A 17,117-nucleotide genomic window follows, 5' to 3' on the forward strand; every position below is an offset into this window, starting at 1 on the left:
TTTATGTGCTTTTATGTACATCAGAACCGAGATGGGATAAGAGGTCATAAGAAAACCATAGTTATCTGTGTTTTGAGATAGTGTCTGTTGGATTTGTGTGATTGGGGGGCTGGGGGGAGCAGAGCAGGGATATAAGTGCAGGTATTTGAAAAATTAACATATAAATCTTCAAAATGTATGGGGAGTCAACACGTTTCCCCATATAGTTTATGCCACATGTTAATGCAGCCCTAATTTTCAGAATGTGCTTCTGCTGGTATATTTAATAAAAATTGAGAACAAGTCTTCTCAGAGGATTAAAAAAATGGTGTTTTTGGATGGAGTCACTCAAACCATGTCACTGCCACAGTGCTTTCTAAATGGGGCTCTTTTCTTATTTTCCTGGAAGGACTGTTGATTGTTCAGGACAATGAATGCCATGAAGGGTATTGTGCCGGGCCTGATGGAGAAATAAAGCAGAAATGTGTTTCCGAGGTGGCACCAATGGTATCATTTCATCTTGACTAACATGTGGGCCCTTCACCAGGGGGATCCCAGCAAGCCACAGACATTTGTTTCCCCATCTTTCAGGTGCCTGGGAGAACAGCAGGCGGCTGTGCATGGCGGCAAGAGCTCCTCCCAGCCAGCTGAGAGCAGCGGCGTTGCCATGACTCCCACCTACGTGGACAGCCCGCGAAAGGTAAAGGGGGCCACTCCAGCAGGGAGCTGCCTCGTGCTCTCAGGGGCCCGACATGGAGGGGAAAATGAATAACCTTTCAAACCCAGGGTTGAATATGCTGAGGATTTGGATGAATTCTACCCTCATCCCTTTTAAGCATTACTATTTCTAAAGAAGCAGTTTCTGCTCAAAATTGTAAGGAAGTTAACTGCTAGATAAATGCAGATACAACATAGTCAATCTTAACTATATTGGTCAAGTCCCAAAATCTGGCTTGAGCTGTGAAATTAGCCATCTGGTTTTCCTTCAGCCACATCCCTGGCTCTCCTAGATGGGAGGGAGAAAGCTCCTGGGGCAGTTTCCATGAGAGCTCACTCGCTGATACAGAAATTCCCATCAGTTAGACTCCTGAGAAGTGCAGTCAAATGGAAGCATCCTGGGTGGATGGGGGAATCAAAACCTGAGGCTTTGGACCTCTGTACTGAATACCAAGTCCAGCAGAGGGCCCAAAATATGTTTTGTAGCTTTTAAGATGAATAAACTTAGCTCTGTCTACTGATTCTGGGAAATTCAGAATGTGAGGTCATTCCGGTATGGGAGGGTAAGCTGACTGCATTCTCTTACCTGGTCTCTTTCACTAGGAGATGAAGGAGATTTAATACATGTATTTTGTTTTTCAAAATTGTGGCCAACTTGTGCATCTATCTATGTATTTATTTTACTTCCATATCATGAAAATTTTTAGTCATTAAATATTTTTAAAAGCATTATTTTTCAAAAAATACATAATATTTCACCATATGGATAGACCTTCACTTAAAATTTACTTTTTAATTAAAAATGTAGATGGTTTCTAATTTTTAAAAAGAATTTTTGGTAATTATTCCATAAGTTTTTACAGTTATCCTGCAAACAACATCCTTGCACATAATTATTTGACCACATCTCTTATTATTCTTTTGGGATAAATGAGTAGAAATAGATGGAGGGATTAAAGTCTAAGGATGGACTTTAGGACGGAAGGATTAAGATCTAAGAAAGTATCAACTGAGGCTGTAAGCAGCTCATATATTTTATAGACCAGTGGTTGGTAAACCTAAATATTTCAGGCTTTGTGAGCCAAGAGGCAAGATCAAGGATATTATATAGGTACTTCTATATTCATTTAAAATTTTAAAAACCGGTCTTAGCTCACAGTCTATAATAAACCGGTAACTGGATTTGGCCTGCAGCCTGTAGTTTGCTCACCCAGCTCTAGGAAGTGACTTTAGGTATAGTCCCAAGGAAAGTCTCTGTATAAGGAATGGCCTATTGGTCAAGGAAGAATCTTTTCACATGTATGTAAATCTCAGCAGCATTAGCAGCTCTGCTTCTGTATATTCTAGCAGAGAAGGGACACAAATGGAACAGTCAAAATACATAAGCATCTTGGGCGCTGCCCTCTAGCTGTTACCCCTACTTATTGCCATCTTTGAGGATTGGAACCAGGGCCCAGGGCTGGACTGAGAAGTGGACAAATTTTAGAACCACAAGCATTAAGGTTAAAATGCACCAATGACCAAATACTGGATTGCCATTTAGAACACTCTTCTGATTTTCCAACTGAAGAGTAAAATCCACACAATGGTTATCATTTGTCACTGATGGAGATCCCCAAGTAGTCAAAGAAAAATGTAGATGTTACAAGATAGCCAAAGGGAAGACCTCTGGGTGACATACTTAGAAATGCCAACAGTGTCCCCAGTCAATGCATCTTGTGTTAGGATGTGGAGAGAGGTCCCTGAGATTGTATTTCCACAGCCACACATTTCCATGGTTTGTTATTTGAGTTCACTGTGGTTGATGGGAAATGGTAGCAGTATTGATAAAAAGAACACCCACATATTGCAGTGATTCTATGTTGAGAATTGAAGAAAAGTTGTAAGAAAGCAGACCTTCAGATTTATCAAGTGCCATTTCTGAATTTCAGTGGTAATGCATAAAAAATAAGTATTTTAAAGGGACAAGAGGATACTTCTTGAATTTAAGAAAGGTGAAAGGAGAGGTCTTCGGGAAAGTCCTCTTTGTTGTTTTTATTTCAAGTACATGGCCGCTCGCACCCCACAGGAACAGGTTCCGAGGGGAAGACAGCTTCAGAACTCTCCCGCCTCCCTACCCTCACCCCATGATGCATATGTTTCTAACACTATATATGTCTCCGCTTCTTGGTTATTTTGTTATCCAACCAGTGGAGAAGGTATTGCTGCTTCTGGATCCCCTATTTGCTTAGAGTATTAAGCACAACTTTTCCTGCATTGAATCCTCTTCTCCCATCTGGCTGCCATGTTTATTAACAGGCAGAATTGAAAGCCTCAAGCCTCTATCTCTCCCAGAGGGCTGCTGGTCCCTCAGCCAGGTGGGAGACCAGGAAGTGACCCCTAAAGCTTTTCCCCCACCATCCCCACCAAGTGGCTCTATGGCCTTTTCCTCTCCCTTGACATAGGTCTGAAGGACGTTCAGAGCTATGTGAGAGGGTGCAGGCATCCAAGCCAGGCTCTGATGAGACCCGAGGGAGCTTGGACACACCTTCTATCCCTGTGCTTGCTCCACACAGGTGGGATATTCTGCCCAAGAAGGTGTGGATTCCTGCTAATGCTTTGCATTTGGATATGTTCTCTCTGGGTGGATCTCTCTCTCTCTCTCTCTCTCTCTCTCTCTCTTTGTTCTTTTTCCCCTCTATCCCCCTCACATGCCCTTGTTTCTCTCCTTCCCTCTTTGTTTTTGTTTTTATTTTTTTCTTTCATACCCTCTCCTTCCCCTGATGGTTCACCACGGGTCCACATTTGTTCCTTCGCTTCCTTGCATTTGCTGCTGCCGCTGCTGCTTCCTCCTCCTCTGACTTCAGGACGGGGCCTTCTTTATGGAGTTTGTCCGCAGCCCACGCACAGCGTCGACCACCTTCTACCCACAGGTCAGTCAAACTCCAAGGGCTCTGCAGCCCATGCATGCCTAACCATCAGCAGAAGCCTTCTGCTCGGCTCTGAACAGATGGAATTGGGCTGAAACAGAGTTGGAAGGGCAGCTGAAATTGAATTCAGTCTCAGAAGTGTCATTCCCTTCCATGGGGCTGGCAGCCACAGAGCGGGATGGAAATGATTAATGTGAGAGAACAGATGATCGCATCAGCATTGACGCATGGGTTTCCCGTCTCTGCCTGGCTGTTTCACGAGGTTACCACTGACCTTCTGCCATAGCAGCAGCATCTTCCCTTTTAGGTGTTCTCTCCATATAACATGAAATATGCTTTCTTAAGGACTGAACACTTACTTTTTGTTTTGCCAGTACAACCTGATAAATTCATTAACATTGTGGCAGGAAGTGGTGAAAAACAGAGCAAGCATTTATTAATAGGCATATGCTTTGTCATAAGCTAATCATGGGCAACCCTGTGCAGTTCATCTCGCCTCTGGACTTTCCTTAACTCATTTGTCAAGTAAAGGGTTTGGACCAGACCTCCACAGGCCTTCCAAGCGTAAACATTCTTTAATTGCTCTGTGCTGAACACATAGTATTCTCTCCTCTCATCCTTTTTACATGGCTTGTGAGTTAATTTATCCCAAGTTGACACAAAGAGAAATTGGAGGACAAAGAAGTTGTGCTTTACCTAGTACAGGGTAGAGCTGAGATTTAAATCCAACACCAACAGGCTTAACTTGTGACCTCTGCTCTGTAATTGGCTTTAGTAATTACTGTTCTGACAGATCTTCGGGGAAGAGAAACTGGGCTCCCTGCCCTTTATCGAGGCCCATAAGTATATGAAATTGACTTAGTTACAGAGATTTGAAAGAGTTCAGAGGGTTTATGCAGAGTCAGGCAGACTAAGGAGAACAGGACTTGAGAGGTTCAAGGGCAAATGTTAAGGGATCCCTGTGTGGTGGAAGTCAGGAAACCAACACTGAGAACTCACTCTGCCAGCTGCTGTGCAAAGGGCTTTGCATGCACAGTCTTCACAATAGTCTATGAGGTGCAGGTATTATCACCCCATTTTCCAGATGAAGAAACTGAGGCTTAAATATATTACCTGATCAAAGGCACAGAAGTCATGAATGGCTGAGCCCCTGCACCCTGTAGCACAGTGTGCCTGGAGGGAAAGAGGGTAGTTAGCATTAGAGTCTTCCCTTGCTTAAGAGGTCACGTGGTTCTTTGCCTGTCTGTGCAGGTCTTCAGAGATCTGTGCTTGCCTTTTCCTAGTGAGCTGTGTGACCCGGGGCAAATCCCTGTCAGGATCTCTGAGTTCTAACCCAAGAATCTCTGATCTCCAAGTGTGGGAAGCACATATTTTTGGTTTAGAACAAACTCGGGGTGGACTTTTTAACCTTTTACTTTCTAACGAGAGACCCTCTTGTGAAAAATTCTGGACTTAGATTAGAAGGTAGCATAAGAAAAATCAGCAGAGCCAGAAGACAATTGTTTTATAAGTCCTATAATAATATAGCAGTCCACACAGCTTTACATGGCAGAATTCCAAGTGGAGAAGAGTGGACAAGTTACCACTGTGAACTGTTAGGAGAGACACACAGATAAAGTTTATATTACCCACCAGGTGTGTTATTAAGCTTACACATAAATCAAAAAACTGTCTCTACTCATATATAGTAAGGGAGCCTCTATACTTACACAAAATGAAATTGTGCTTTATTTTATGTTTGTTTTGTTATTATTGTTGTGTTAAAATGTACATAACCTGAAATTTGTGATGTTTGTTTTCTAATGTGCTACGTGGGGAGTGGAGAAGGGCCAGTGGAGTCAGATGGCTCCTTTAGGACTTTGTCTTCGGTACTGTACCAGGGAGATGCTTTAGGCATGTTAATTAACCTTCTGAACCTCAGTTTCCTCATTTGAAGGAAATAAAAATACTTTCCTTGTAGGATAGTTTTGAGGATTAAAAAGATCTATTTCTCAACAGACTTCAAGGGAATGAAATCCCATAGCACATTTCTGAGCACCATGCAATTAAGTTACAGGTCAAGGACAACTGGGTAACTAGAAAAGCCCTACATATTTGGAAACTAAGTAACACTTCTAGTAATGCATGAGGCAGCAATAAATATTATTGCATGTTGCATGGTATGTGGTGGCTGGATACTAGCTGGGATTAGGATAGGATTCCTGCCATGCCAGGTTTCAGTGTCCATTTCAGACATCTGTTTATTAGTGCCTACTCCATATTTCTACAGCCTCTGCTTTCCACCCTAATACCAGAACCAGGAAGCACAAAGAGTTGGTCATGAGCTCTTTTAGCAATTGGGGCTGCATGTTAAAAGACTATCAGGGTATAGGCTCTAGCATCAGTCTAGTTGTGAGCCTTTCGGCAGCTGCACTAACCTCCCTGAACCTCAGGTTTCTCATCTGTAGAATGGGAGTTCTCCTTGTAGGGTTGCTATGAGAGGGACCTGAGATGAAGCATATTTGTAGTTAGCCAGACCTGGCATATAGTCAGTTCCCCATACATGTGCCAGTGTATGGGAGAGGGGAGGGAGGACAGGGGCCAGGGGGTACAGGTAGTGAACCAGCTTGATGGGTCCAGTCATCTGTTTTCCCCGAGTGTGTGTGTGTGTGTGTGTGTGTGTGTGTGTGAAGATTCACTGGGCCCGAGTGACCTCTCTTAGGCCTTTGATCTCTGAAATTCTTGGATGACCCTGTTGGATCTGGCAAGTAAGTCCTTTAGCTCTAACGGTAATAATGTCTGTGATATTTGCCCGCTGACTACAGCTCTCTGCTGAGAAGGGGTTCCTCTTGGCCAAGCCCAAGAGTGGCCATCACCCCTGACTCTAACTCTGCTCAGGGAAGGAAGTGCCTGTAAAATTAAAACAGATAGCAGTGCACAGAGGATTGCAGGGAACAGGGGCATGCACCAGTCTTGGAAAATGTTTCCTTGTGCCACCAATTCATCATTCTAATGATAATGAACGTGTCACTCTGCCTGATAACTGGAACAGAGCTACACAGTTCTCCTCTCCATGCCCTGCTCTCTGGAAATCAATTTTTATCATCACAAACTTACAGAAAAATTTGGAGGGCACAAGAAACCCTTGGTAATGAAATTTTCCTCAGAAGTCAGCCTCGTGATATCTTTAGTCTGCAGTTTGGAACCTGAAGGAATATCATGGAGAGGCTCTTGCCACCTGAGGCCTGACCCAGTGATAGGGTCTCTTCCCTCCTCTACCCCCTGATCCCTAGGCAGTTATTCTCACAGGAAGGCCTGGCTCTCAGCAGTTCAGCCCAGCGTGGAGTCACTTGTCCATCACCACCACCCAGCCCCTGGTGGCCTCTAGCATGGTCTCCTTGCTTGCATCCCAGCCCTCTCCAGTCTGTTCCTCAGCCTACATCCAGGGTTTACCTTTCCAAGATGTATTCGCTGGGGCTGCTGTAACAAAACACCATTGACTTCTCACAGTTCCGGAGGCTGAAAAGTTTAAGATCAAGGTGCTGGCACATTCAGTTCCTGGTAAGAGCCCTCTTCTGGCTTGCAGCTGTCCGGCCACCTTCCCATTTGTCCTCAGGTGGCAGACAGAGAGAGAGAGCTGTGGTCTCTTCTTATAAGGATATTAATTCCATCAAGGCTTTACCCTCATGGCCTCATCTGATCCTAATCGGTTCCCAAAGACTCCATCTCCAAATACAATTACATTGGGGGTGAGGGCTTCAACATACGAATTTTGGGAACACACATTGAGTTCACAACACATGGCTTTCTTTCCTTTAGGGTAAAAGCCAAAATCCTTACAATGGGCTGTAAGGTCCCTCATGACCAAGTCCCTCCCTTTCTAGTCTCATCTTCTGTTATCCTCTTTCTTACTCTTGGACTCCAGTGACAATGAGCCTTTCTCTAGACTGCCATAGCCACCAGATTTCCTGCCACAGTGCCTTGGCACATACTGTTCCCTCTGTGCCTGGTTAACTCCTAATCATCTAGTCAAATCCCACATCTTAGATTCACATACTGCCCTTCTTTTCAGCTCTTCTCCCAGTTCTAGTCTTATGTTTGTATGTCTGGGATTTGATTAGTGCCCAACTTCATGAGACTGTAAGCTCCCACAGGGCAGCGGCTATGTCTGTGTTGCTTACCTTTGATTATTTAGCACCTGGCCTGACACTTGGGAGGGACTCAGCAAATACCACCTCAGACATACTGATAGTGGAGATAGACACAAAAATGTTTATTTGAACAATGGAACGCTTTCTTTCCCTGTGGCTAATTTACACCAAACTCTGAACTATAACCCAACAAACATGGAACCATTTTGGCTTAAGTATGCGGGGGATTGGCAAAGGCTCCCAGCCCCCAGCAATTAATTGCAACCTTTGATGGCAACAGAGATGCTACCACAGGCCCCCAGGCTTTTGCAGAATGCACCTTGACACTCTTAGGACAGCAGTTTTCAGCCTGCTGGTGGGAACCCTGGGAAGTCAGAGTTAGTGTAACTAAAAGTGGACTCCCGCCCCCCCCTTTGATCTGTTTTGTTTTGTTTTGTTTTGTTTTTTCTCTCTTTGGAGACTTGAGTGAACAAAAGGCTCACGCCCCCAGGGGCTCAGTCTCCCCTCAGAGGACTCTTGGATCACTTTAATCAACCATTGACCTAACCTAAACTCTCCACCATCAGGCAAGTTCTTATCAGAAATCTATGTGTCAGACTTTTGCCAGGAGCACGGTTTTTTCTGCAGGACATTCATTTCATTCCCAGCTCCCAGAAACATGTTCAGCCTTGCTGTGCATTTTTAATTTTTTGAAGTGGTTGGAAATATTTTTAAAAATCAGGAGATTTCATACACAAATCCAGGTTTCTGTCTTGTATTGTGAAATAAGCTAGACACTGGGCCTGACCTGGCTTCCTTCACAGCAGTAGTCACATGTCCTTGGAGCAGCCCATGGCCTTTAGCCAGGTGTGCTAATATATACCTACTGGTCACTGTATGTATTTTTGTTTGCCGCCTTTGCTCTAGAACAGTGTTGTCCAATCATACTTTCTGCTGTGTTGGAAATGTTCTGTATCTATGCTGTCCAACACAGATGGTTAGTCACACATGGCTAGTAAGCATTTGACAAGTGGCAACTGAGGAACTGAATTTTACATTTTATTTTAACTAATTTATATTTAAATAGCCACATATAGCTAGTAGCTACTGTACTGCACGGTGCAGGTCTAGACATTTAAAATGTTATCATTGAAGTACTTATTTAGACTCTAAAATTTCACTTTTCCTGCCCTTGTTTTCTCTCTCTCACTTTTTCTACCCTTTTCACTGGATTTTCTCCTGTATTTATCTCATCATATGTCTATTATTGATAACATCTTTTTTTTTAGAGTGATGTTGAGATATAAAAATATAACTAAGGGGCCCCTGGGTGGCTCAGTCGGTTAAGCTTCTGACTTTGGCTCAGGTCATGATCTCACAGTTTGTGGGTTCAAGTCCTGTATCAGGCTCTGTGGCGACAGCTCAGAGCCTGGAGCCTGCTTTGGATTCTGTGTCTCCCTCTCTCTCTGCCCTTCCCCTGCTCGCTCTCAGTCTGTCTCTGTCTCAAAAACAAACATTTAAAAAATATTAAAAAGTTAAAATATAAATTGAGAATCAGGGGCTGAGATGGACATATGGAGGAGGGAGGCTGTACCTGTGGAGATAATGCAGTTCAATTGGGATCACAAGCCCCTAGCTCCTCTTGGGCATACAGCAGTCCTAATGTGGACATTCCTTGTCTAATGTCTCTTTTTCCTTTCCACTCTCATATGGTAAGCTCCATGAGGGCAGGCAGAAGAGATTTGATTTGGGAAGATATTCTGTCCTTCCCTGGTATCATAAACCTCTGGGGAAATCTGGCTATGGAGTTATTCCCAAGCTCTCTGAATATGAGATGCATCCCTTTATGTTGCCTCTAAATGCCCTAAAAGGAGTCAGGTGAGGGGAAACCAGGAACACCACTTAGCCCATTTTGTCTCTAGGTAAGACAAAGCAATGTGTTCTGTCTACCACCCTCAAGGTACAGTTGGAGAGCTGGGCTGGCTGCTTCCTGATGGCTGATGGTCCTCCAGCCTAAGAAATGGGGCTCTGACAGGCCATGAGTTGGAGGGTCTTTGGAAGTGCCTGTTATGGATGGTGTTACCTCTAAGTCATCCCTTGCAGAGCTCCCTCCCTCACCTTCTCCCATGGCTTTGGGTGTGTAGGAGAAGGGAAGGAGACTGGGGATTGCTGTTGCTGATGTGGGTTTCTTTGTTTAATTAACTAAATACTAGACTTTATTTGGGTTTCACCAGTTTTCTGTGAATGCCTTTTTTCTGTTCCAGGATCCAATCCTGGACCATGTTGCATTTAGTTTTCATTTCTCCCCAGTGCGCTCTGGTCTGTGACAATTTTCTCAGTCTATTTTTTTTTTCTTTATAAGTTTGAGAGTCTTGAGGCTCTCATGCTAGATATCCTGAAGAATGCCTCCAAATCTGGGTAAGTTTGATGTTTTTCTCATGGTGGAGTTACAGGTTTTTGACAAGAATACCTCAGTGGTGAAGTATGCTTCTCATCACTACCTACAAGGGGGTAGATAGGAGCCTCACAAGTCGCCGGCCACATGAGCCTTCATCACTTGGTGATGCAATATTTGCCAGCTATCTCCATTATGAAGTTACTGTTTTTCCCTTGCTATACTCTGTTCTTTGGAAGCAAGTCCCTAACTGTAGCTTACTGAAAAGTGGGAGAGATTCAGCTGCAGCTGCTGGAAGCAGGATATCTACGCAACTTCTGTGGAATCCCTCTGTAAGGAGAATTTCAGACAAGGCTCTGAAAATGGAGTTGCATCTGGGGCGCCAGGCTAGCTCAGTCAGTAGAGCATGTGACTCTTGACTTTGGGGTTGAGTTCAAGCCCCACTTTGGGTATAGAGATTACTTTAAAATAAAATCTTAAAAAAATAAATGGAGTTGCATCCAACAGCAAGCACCTCCCTCCACTTGCCTCTTTCTAGGCCTCTGCACGAAGACTGCAATTCAGTACATCCAACCTTCCTTGTCTTTTTGCGTATTCTGAAAAGTTAATTCAGTTGGGTTATGGAAGTAAACGCAATCTTCAAAATAAAATGTGACTAGATGGGGAAATATAAAGACATTATTTGAGGTCTTATAAAGTATCTAGATTTTTGTGTTAAATTCAGTCCTGTACTATCTGGGAGCCAAAGAAAAGTGGGAAGCATCTGTTCCAGGACTCATTAAGCAGTTCAAGCTGAGCTGCAGTAAATTGGCCGCTTCCTTCCAGAGCGTGGAAGTTCGGAATTCTAACTTCGCTGCTTTCATCAACATCTTCACGTTGAACACGTACGTGATGGTGGCTATGTCGGATCTGTCAATCCCTTCTGCAGCCACCCTGATCAACATTCGCAATGCCAGGAAACACTTGGAGAAGCTTGAGCGAGTGGATGGGCCCAAGCACAGCCTCCTTATGCGTTGAATGTTGCCAAATGCTCTTTGAGAAAATGCGGAATTGCCTTCTCCGCCACCCCCTGCATCCTTTTTTTTTTTTAACATTCATAATATCGTGTGCTTAAAAATGGGCTTTGAAATGTGTGCTGCTTACTACTTCCATCTCTTTCTTCCCTACTGCCCCTGCTCCCCACCCCGTCTTTAAACCTTGGACACTATTTACTCAAGATGGCCTTTCTGAGAAGTTGGTATGGTGTAACACTAAAGTAGATGGTGTGCGTGCATGTGCGTGCGTGTGTTCTGATTACCTGGTTATAATAGATATACACATTAAAGCCTTTACAGTATCTTCCTGTATTCCTTCCAAGATTGCAAAGATGTAATGTTACTGTTTTGTTAGCAGGGTATTAAAATGCATTTATAAATTCTTCTTGGCTTCAATCATGAATAAACATTTGCTGTTAGCAAGTTTAAAAAAAAAAAAAGATACTCCTTAACCACATCCCTGCTAAAAGAAAGCTGAGGAATCATGTAAATTTCTGGCAGTTTAGGCTGGTGAGAGGTCTGGAAGGCAGCACCTAAGAATTGCGTCTAGCTTCCCTCAGTTAGCTTCTCATTTAATTTTGTGGTGTAGTACCTGTTCCTAAGTCTTGCTGATTAGGGGCAGATGGTGATTGGTAATTACAAGCTGCTGCTGCTACATTTCTCCATGCATTTATGATGCTAGCAAAGTCTGTGTGGTCCTCTTTTTGTAAATCATTAAGCCTGTTATAGGAGAATGGTACTTTAAGGACTGGGGACAACCTTGTGTCTCTTGGGGCACATTTGGTTGTATCTGGAGATATTTTTAATTGTCACAGCTGGAAATGGGAGCAACGATGGGGGCTGGTGTTACTGGCATCTAGTAGGTGAAGGATGCTTCTCAACATCTTTAAAAAAGTTTTTTTTTTAAGTTTATTGACTTAGAGAGAGGAAGAGAGAGAACGGGATAGGGGCAGAGAGAGAGGGGAGAAAGAATCCCAAGCCAGGATCTGCACGTTCAGTGCAAAACCCGATGCAGGGCTCGAACTCACGAACTGTGAGATCATGACCTGAGCCAAGATCAAGAGTCGGACGCTTAACTGACTGAGCCACCCAGACACCTCCCCCCAAAGTTTTTTTTAAATGTTTATTTTTAAGAGAGAGACAGCCACGAGCATGAGCAGGAGAGGGGCAGAAAAAGAGACACAGTCTGAAGCAGGCTTCACACTATGAGCTGTCAGCGCTGAGCCTGACATGGAGCTCAAACCCACAATGAGCTGAGCTGAAGTTGGATGCTCAACTGACTGAGCCACCCAGGCGCCCCTGCTCAACATTTTATAAGGCACAGGACAGCCTCCCACAAGAAAAACTTATCTGGCCCTAAGGGCAGTAGTGTCAAGGTTGAGATATCCTGTTTTAAGAAGGAGTGATTTTTACAATACCCAACAAAATATTTGGTACTTTAAGACTTTATTCTGAAGTACTCAAGATCTCCATGTAAGAGGGACTAAGAGTCATTTATCTTGAAGTGCTCTGGAAAGCTTGCTATTCTCTCCAGATATTTGCTATGCAGTGCAGGTTTTCTAGGTGAGCAGGCCATGGTCCTGTGCTCTAAGATGTTTAAAGGGAATGAGACCAATATAATAATATCATTACATGAAGCAAAACCTGGCAGCTGTAGGAGAGGGTTATAGAGGTCCAAAGTAGAGAGAGAGAGAGAGAGAGAGAGAGAGATGGTTTTCGTTTGGGGGCTGGGGAGGAGTGAGTCAAAAAACATTTTACAAAGGGAGCAGCATTTGAAATGGCCCTCAAGACTGATGGGTTTTTAGCCTGTGGTTGTAGGGAAGGGCACCTCAGGTTGGGGGAACATCAAACACGATTAAACACACAGGGTTTGATTTGGCTGGAAATGTGTTGTGGGTGAGTAATGGGCAGCACAGAGTGATCACAGATCAGGGCTGTTTTTGCTGGATCCACAAACCCTGTGAGCCTGGTAACTCATGGGGAGACCTGAAAGATTTCAGTTGTGGTGCAGTGGGGTTAGAACTGTCTTTTAGGAGGATGAAAATGGAGGTCGCTGGCAGGTAGGGTCTTCAGGGGAGAGGCTGCAATAGGGGGAGTCAGGAGGCTGTTACAGCCCTCCCCTGCTTGAAAGGGTGTCACTTGGAGGTGCATGTGAGCCGGTAGAGGAGAGGTCACAGGACTAGGCCTCTTTTTAGAGGTGAAACTGGAGAATGAAGGGAGCTATCAGATGCCCCTGAGGTTTGAACCTGGGTGCTTAGAAGATTGTTCCACTGACTGCTATGGGAAAGGAGAGTTGGGTGGAAAAGGGTGCTCCATGGTTAGCTAGGGTGTTTGCTGGGATCTTCACCCATTTGTCTCTGTGTTCCCTCTTTCCTGCTTCTCAGTCTCACAGGTATGATTCTAACTCTTACTTTTTCTGTAGAGAATTTTCTTTAGTTTAAATCTGTGGTTGGAGTTACGTGCTGGAGCCATTTATTTGGTTCTGGGGATTTCACAGTGAACAGTGGTTTCCTGTCAGCCTTGGTGTGGGGTGCACAAATTCCCATTGCTCTGACTCACCAGGGCCCATTGAGGCCTGGGAAGGAGAGACGAACGGAGTCGTTTACAGGTATGTAAATAGCCTTAAAGAATTTTGTTGTTTTGTTCATTTTCAAATCTGCTACAGGTGTCTGTGGATCAGACGGCCGCCCCGGTTTTGGACAGCACCAGTCTGGGGGTGAGCACAGGCCAGTCCGTAGACAGAGGCAGCAGCCAGGCCTTTGGGAACTCCCAGAACGCAGGGGAACAGAGCTTCCCCTCTGCAAACTCCAGTGACAGCAGGTGAGATTCCAAATGGCTGAACTCATGCTCCTGGGTAATGGGGGTGGGCTGGCCTCAAAGGCTGCAGAGCTTGGGAGGCCAGAGTCCCCGGCCCAAGTTTTGACTTGGCCGTGACTTCTGCTTGAGAGCTGGGCTGCTAAGGCCTTACTAGCACCTGTTTGATGGGGCTAATAATCTGTGTCCTGCCTTCTTCCAGAACAGCTAAGAGGTACCCACAGAGACACAGAAATAAAAGTGTCAGGCATTGTGCAGGAGGGGGCTTTGGGAACAGGGCCTGGACGGAGTCTGTCCTGTTCTCTCTGGCACCTGGCATACCACCTGGCATGTGATCACAGGCAGTCAGTGTCTGCCACTTAAGGAAATGAATAAACGATGAGTGCCCGAACATGGTCATTCTTTTCCTACTCCTGAGCAGAGGAAAAAGAAGCTGCTTGGACCTCATTTACTTGAGAAAGAGTTCCAACTTTTAATGCCATTTGTCAAATCTGAAAAACTTCTTTTTTAATTCCTTCCCAGTGTGTTAGTTTATAATATTCTGCCCAGTCTGGGCTTCTTACCTCACTGTCCTACTGACTGAGATGTGCTTGACTAAATGTTCTCAGATTTGACTTTGGCATGCCTTCATCTGAGAGCACATGGCCCCCTGCAGCAGCTCGTCTGCCTGGCCCCTGCCAGCAGTCACCCAGTTTCCTTTCTGTCACTCAGTCTGTGTTGGTTTTACCTGCATCTGGTGCACTGCACCTTGCTCGCTCTGGGGATGATCATCACTTCAAAGGCAGCAGGCGGCCTGGACTTCTCTAGTCTCTTTTGTCCCCCCAGGCCTGCATCCCCATCAAGTCCAGCTGATTTTTTGGCTCTGAATGTGGAGGAGATTGGAAGGGGCTTCTTGGTACACAGGGAGGGAGTGCATTTCTCTGCTTCCTCATGGAGCAGCAGGTTTTGTTCTGCTTTTGGAAGAAAAGGGGAACTGGAGATGCTTAGGCTGGAGGTGAGGAGGCCAAAAATGATGCAAATCAGGACCAATGACAAAAATTAACAACAGGTCAAGAACTGACTAGCAGTTGGTACTGCTTCAGGGAAATGGGCTGCATAGAGGAGCTATGTTCTCTGCCATCGAAGACGTTCACACATGATAGCCTCTTGTCCAGGCTCTTGTAGCAGAAATTCAGGCAGGCATTAGAAGGAAGTTCACTTCTGGGCGGGGAGGGGAGGTGGAGTAGTGTTCACAGGTTATTTTTTTCTTTTTTTTTTTTTTTTTAAGTTTGTATTTTTTGAGAGAGAGAGGGCGAGTGGGCAGTGGGCAGAGAGAGAAGAGGGCAGAGGATCTGAAGTGGGCTCTTTGTTGACAGCAGAGAGCCCAGTGCAGGGCTTGAACTCATGAACTGTGAGATCATGGCCTGAGCTTTTAAAGTCAGTCAGATGTGTAACTGACTGAGCTACCCAGGCATCCCTTCACAGGCTTTTTTTAGCTTGAGATCCTGAAATGTTTCACCAAGTCCTGGAGCCTCCAAATAGGAGGAAGAGTCAAAGGCTAAGGAAAGAGAGAGGTTTTATGGACTCGAGGAGCTTCTGGAATAAGCTCCCAGATTTTGTATAGTAGGTGGCCATGAATATCCCACACCCAGTGTACTGGGCTCAGCCACTGAACATTAAGCATGTTTAAAGATACTATCAGCCCAGGGGAACCTGAGTGGCTAGGTTGGTTAAACATCTGATTCTTGATTTTAGCTCAGGCCACAATCTCATGGTTTGTGAGTTTGAGCCCCACATCAGGCTCTGTGCTGACAGTGCGGATCCCACGGGAGATTCTCTGTCTCCATCTCTCTCTCTTTCTGCCCCTCCCTCCCCCTCTCTCTCAAAAATAAATAAACATTTAAAAATAAATAAAGAATGAATGAATGAATGAATGAATGAACACATAAAGGTACCATCAGCTCATTGAGGAAGAACTTGGGCAATAGATGGTAGAAAGATCAGGGCTCTGAAAGCAGTCAGACCTGGATTTTAACCCAGACTCTGACATCTCCTAGCTCTTTGACCTTCCCCTGTTTCTCTAATCTTTCTGAGTTTCAAAAGGTTGATCTTATTATGTTCAGTAATGTTTACCTTTTAGGGCTTTGTGGGTATCAGCCTTACATGTGGTATTTTACATACATTAACCTCACAACAACACTGAAAGATAGAAATAGTATCATCCCTTTCTTCAGATGAGGAAACTTAGGCTAAGAAAAGTTAGAGCCCTTCAGTTAGTAAGTGATGATACTGGGATTCTGTTCCCATGCTCTTGCCACAGTACCTACCGCTCTGGTGAAGTTAAATGATAGGAAGGGCCTTGGGGGCAAAACGAGAGCAGTCCAGGGAGATCTCTTGTTAGTGGCTGAGGCATTATTAAAAGGGGAGGTACTTATTAAGGAAAGCAAGTTTGGATACAAAACCCCTTTGTTTTTTTTTTTTTTTTTATCTTAACGTGTACACTTTGAAAGTAGGAACTCCTCTGTGAAATATCCCTAAGGATGTAGGTGTCCAGCATTTGCTTGAACACCATCAGTATCAATGTCATCCTTGGCCTTCAGCTCCTCTGTAAAAAGTAGAGGGAGTAGTTCCTAAGGTTCATGCTCTTGACTGTGAATGTGCCTTTTTGCTTTGCTGACTGGACACTGTGTTTATAGCTCTCAGCAGTTGGCAGCAAGCTCCTTAACCTCATCCTCCACGCTGACGGAGATCCTAGAAGCCATGAAGCACCCCTCGTAAGTGGTTCATCACGTGTATGCGTACAAGGGCGGGAGGGTCCCGCAGGCCTGAGCCATGGTGATGCACAGGTAGTGTGATTTGGTGGATTCATACCTGGCTGTATTGCTCATCAGCTGTGAGACGTTGCACAGGTTACTTGACCTCCCTCAGCCTCTGTTACCTTGTTTGTAAAATGGGATCCTGGTGGCTAAGTCATAGGTTTGATATAAGGACTAAATGAAATAATTATGTAAGTTACCTAGTATAATGCCTGACAAAAAGAGGTAATTCTCTAAATGTCAGATTCTTCTTCCCTCCTTTTCTCCTTTTCCTCCTGTAAAACCTGTGGTCCCGTCTTGTGGATTTCTGTGAGTTTAGGAATTGTGTAGAGAAATTGTGCTGCACAGGTCCTTTCTTCAGATAT

The 17,117-nt window shown here is 44.6% G+C and overlaps 1 protein-coding gene across 8 annotated transcripts in view; it reads left to right on the top strand.

Annotated features, from left to right (window-relative positions):
• The window catches only part of DEPDC5 (DEP domain containing 5), a 129,978-nt gene that overhangs the window by 92,762 nt on the left and 20,099 nt on the right, over positions 1-17,117 (top strand). For 5 of the 8 annotated variants that reach the window (XM_029922052.1, XM_029922054.1, XM_029922053.1 and 2 more), the window contains 3 exons: positions 571-679; positions 13,809-13,963; positions 16,633-16,710. In XM_029922052.1, the coding sequence (XP_029777912.1) occupies positions 571-679; positions 13,809-13,963; positions 16,633-16,710 (342 nt within the window). Of the gene's footprint in view, positions 1-570; positions 680-3,542; positions 3,609-13,808; positions 13,964-16,632; positions 16,711-17,117 lie in introns of all 8 variants that reach the window. The other 3 variants (XM_029922050.1, XM_029922051.1, XM_029922056.1) reach the window with 1 other exon arrangement.

Source organism: Suricata suricatta, chromosome 14 (genome assembly GCF_006229205.1).
Source record: "Suricata suricatta isolate VVHF042 chromosome 14, meerkat_22Aug2017_6uvM2_HiC, whole genome shotgun sequence".
Taxonomy (NCBI): domain Eukaryota; kingdom Metazoa; phylum Chordata; class Mammalia; order Carnivora; family Herpestidae; genus Suricata; species Suricata suricatta.